The following is a 3797-nucleotide window of genomic DNA, read 5'->3' on the forward strand; positions in this document are numbered from 1 at the left end:
AGAGCAGAGTTCCCCTTCCCAAAGTCAGCATAGACAGGAAAATGTTTATTTCTTATTTTAATAACACAACAGTTAGAGCAGATCAGCTACTACCTATAATTGGATCTATGGGACATTGTCCCTGGAGTTTCAGAATTTGTCAGACTGTGCAAATAGATTTATAACTTTAATTTGCTGCATGAATTAGAAACTTTTCACAAGCAACAGAAAACTTAAATTGCCTTACAGAGTGAAAGGATGGTCCTTTGGAGGATGTTTCTGGAGTACAAATGTCAAGGCAATTCTGGCTATATGAAGGAAATGTTGCTATATGTCCCATCATGAGAATATCTATCACCATTTTCCTGGGCTTAAGATGGAAAACCTGGACTTGTTTAACTTTCAAGATTTTCAGTTAATTAATCTTTGGTTGCAGAAATCATTTTTACTAAATGAATCTCCTAAAATTATTTTGGCAGAAGATACTGAACGTGGAAAGCAGAAAAACTCCCAAGTAAGAAGACTGTTAGCCAACTATGGGAATAAAATCATCCCAGTCGTTCAGAGTTAAATTGATGTCTTCACCATCTATCAGTTACAGATGTGGTTTTGGAAAAAGAAAGAATCCATAAGATTTTCTTTCCTCAAGATCTCATGATATTTATGTAATAACCTTGGCCTTTCTCAACTTTACCTTTAAAAAGTATTACAGCAAAAAGAAAATCTTGACGATACTTTATCTGCTTGACTCCCTACTTGAAATTTTCCTTATTGATGATAAATTACTTCAAATACATATTAATAATACTATTAGCAAGCTAGAGAAGCAGTTAAGCACATATTGTAAGTTGATGTGAAGGAAAAATACCAGAAAATAAAAATGGGGCAGATCTTGTGTTTATATATAATATGTGATGATAATCTTTCTATGTGTATATACAAATGACCTCAACATAATAAAATGTTCCAGGCAAATTGGACATCTGTAACAATGTTTTTCTTCCTGGGATTTTCCCACTACCCCAAAGGAGAGATCATCATATTTGTGCTGTGTTTGCTGATGTACCTGACCACCTTGCTGGGAAATATGATTCTGATCTCCATCACTATCTTGGATTCCCGCCTACACACACCTATGTACTTCTTCCTCAGCAATCTCTCTTGTTTAGACATCTGGTACACCTCTTCTGCTTTCCCTCCAATGCTGATAAACTTTGTTTCAGGGGAAAACACCATCTCATTCTTAGGATGTGCTGCTCAGATGTACTTCTCTCTGGCCATGGGCTCTACCGAGTGTGTGCTCCTGTCCATGATGGCATATGACCGATACGTGGCCATCTGCAACCCTCTAAGATACCCCACTATCATAAACAAGAGGGTTTGTGTGCAGATTGCAGCTGGCTCCTGGGTGACAGGTTGCTTCACTGCCCTGGTGGAAACAGTGTTTGTGTTGCAGTTGTCTCTGTGTGGTAGGAGTGTCATCAATCATTTTGCTTGTGAGATTCTTGCTGTCTTAAAACTTGTTTGTGTGGACACTTCCAAAGCGCAGTTAATCATACTGGTATTCACCATACTTCTTGTTCCCATGCCAATGCTCCTAATTTGTATCTCTTATGCATTCATCCTCTCCAACATCCTGAGAATCAGCTCAGTGGATGGTCAAAGCAAAGCCTTTTCAACATGTGCAGCCCACCTGTCTGTGGTTGTTTTGTTCTATGGGACAGCTCTTTCCATGTACCTGAAGCCTTCAGCTATAGATTCACAGGAAATAGACAAATTTGTAGCTTTGGTATATGGTGCATTAACCCCAATGTTGAATCCTATCATCTACAGTCTACGAAACAAAGAGGTGAAAGCTGCTGTGAAAAAATTGCTGATAGGAAATTCTTTGGTATTGTCCTAATTTCTGTCTTCAAGTAATATGAGAGCAAGCACACTCATCTGTATAATCTCCAACATTATCCAGAAAACTGCAAAATAGGTGGAATAAACTAAATCCTGGAAAACACCTAGTTTTGAAAGGAGTTCAATATTAAATCCAATATCTTGATTTACCTGGTAAATAAAATTTTTGATATTAATAAGTAATTTAGGAAGAATGAATTACATTTCTAGAGATGTATTTACCACTCACTGAATATTAATATAATGTTAAAATTATATGACTGCTTAGTTTTTCATATTTGATTCACTATATCATCTAAATGTTTAAATCTAGCATCACTATGACAATAACTAGTATGCCAAAAGTGTAAGATATTAAGCCTAGGATATTTTGAAATAACTTATCATCATATGATTAGTAATTATGTCTGAAATTATGAAGAAGTAATATTTTACATAAATGTGTATATAGTTCAAAGTATAAATACATCATAATTCATAAAACCAAGATACCATTAATTTTAGAACTTTTCCTACTCTAAAGGTTAAAATGTAAAATTTAATAAACTTCCATATGAATGATTTTGTTTATTTAGGATGTGAATGTAGGAGATGAGTAAATACCTGTATATGTGCGAAGACATCATGACAAGGACTTACAATAATCTTGCATTTGAAGTGGAATAAAGGAAAAGCATTCAGGGGATCTATAAAGGCTCCTTAAAGTATCTATGGTTATGAGGTCAAAGTATTCTCATATTGTAATCTGAATGTGGGAGTGAATTCATTAATACACACACACATATACCATGTTGCATATTTTTCTTAGTACATGCTGAATTGACCAGTTAAGGCTGAGAAAGAACATATTCCTACCTTGTAGAGATTACACTGCAAAAGAAATTGCTAATGTACACATATATTGTGGGAAAAGATTCATGGATATATTTGACATATGTGAGCAAAATTACGGAAATCATATTTTCACCAATATTTCATATTAATTAGTTTTTCTTTGCCTTTTCCATCCTCACTGGTGCTGGGAAATTATGAGACCAATACATGTACGTTAATCCCTCTTTATCAGAGAGATGCCCTTAAGTATATGTGGGTGATGGCTTTATTCTATGGAGAAGGTGACTCTTGCTAGCATTGACAGAATATCTTTGAATTTTAGACTTAGAGATGGTAAGACAGTCCTAGATAATTATAACAGAAAGCTCTATCCTGAATAGAGCTTTCGAGAAACAGTTCAGTTGAGGGTGAACTGATTCATAAAAGAACCATGTAGGAGAAAAGAATTCAACAAGTAGGAACTGTGCTGGTGTTCTTAATTCAAGTACCATTACCATACATGAGAATTTTTGTTGTTGTTGTTGTTTCTCAGATAGATGCACAGTTCTATTAATTCAGAAACCTTCCAAAGGGGATTTGTATTATTGAATAAAAGCAGGATAATATATTAGGGTTTTCATCCTTAGTTTCATTTCACTATCAGACAACAATGACCATGGTATCTGATGTTATCTGGTTGAAAAGGAGGAAGAAATGTTAACCCTATTACCACCCAAACTCTACAGTCATTTATAACAAAGACTGATTCCAGGTAATCACAATCACTGAGCCTATACACATTCATCTTATTTGTTTATATGGGTAAAAATAAAATCTATAGTTTCATGCCTCATCAGCTACTGTCAGCATGTGCTATCTTTTTCAACAACTTTGTCTGTGTTTTAAAGGGATATGGATGAGCTAATTAATGCCTGAAAGATGGGCCAACCAGATGTCCAGAGACAAAACTCAATAAAATGGCTTGTAACCCATCTGGTTAAATCATCATAGGCCTAGAGAGGGTCCTCAGATTTCAGGCACTTCAGCAAGAATAATTTTATCTACACAAATAGATCCAGGATGGAGTAAATTTCTGCATG

The 3797-nt window shown here is 35.2% G+C and overlaps 1 protein-coding gene across 1 annotated transcript; it reads left to right on the top strand.

The window, feature by feature from the left end:
* The first annotated feature begins 916 nt into the window (after positions 1-916).
* LOC109562590 (olfactory receptor 13F1-like) lies at positions 917-1882 on the top strand. Its single transcript, XM_019965622.2, has one exon. The coding sequence runs from the start codon at positions 941-943 to the stop codon at positions 1880-1882; it is 942 nt and encodes a 313-aa protein (XP_019821181.2). The 5' UTR covers positions 917-940.
* The last annotated feature ends 1915 nt before the right edge of the window (positions 1883-3797 follow it).

This window comes from Bos indicus, chromosome 8 (assembly GCF_029378745.1).
Source record: "Bos indicus isolate NIAB-ARS_2022 breed Sahiwal x Tharparkar chromosome 8, NIAB-ARS_B.indTharparkar_mat_pri_1.0, whole genome shotgun sequence".
In the NCBI taxonomy this organism is placed as follows: Eukaryota; Metazoa; Chordata; class Mammalia; order Artiodactyla; family Bovidae; genus Bos; species Bos indicus.

Bases quoted from the DNA above. Each gene is read 5' to 3' on its own strand.
- LOC109562590 (XM_019965622.2), top strand. From the start codon at position 941: ATGTTCCAGGCAAATTGGACATCTGTAACAATGTTTTTCTTCCTGGGA.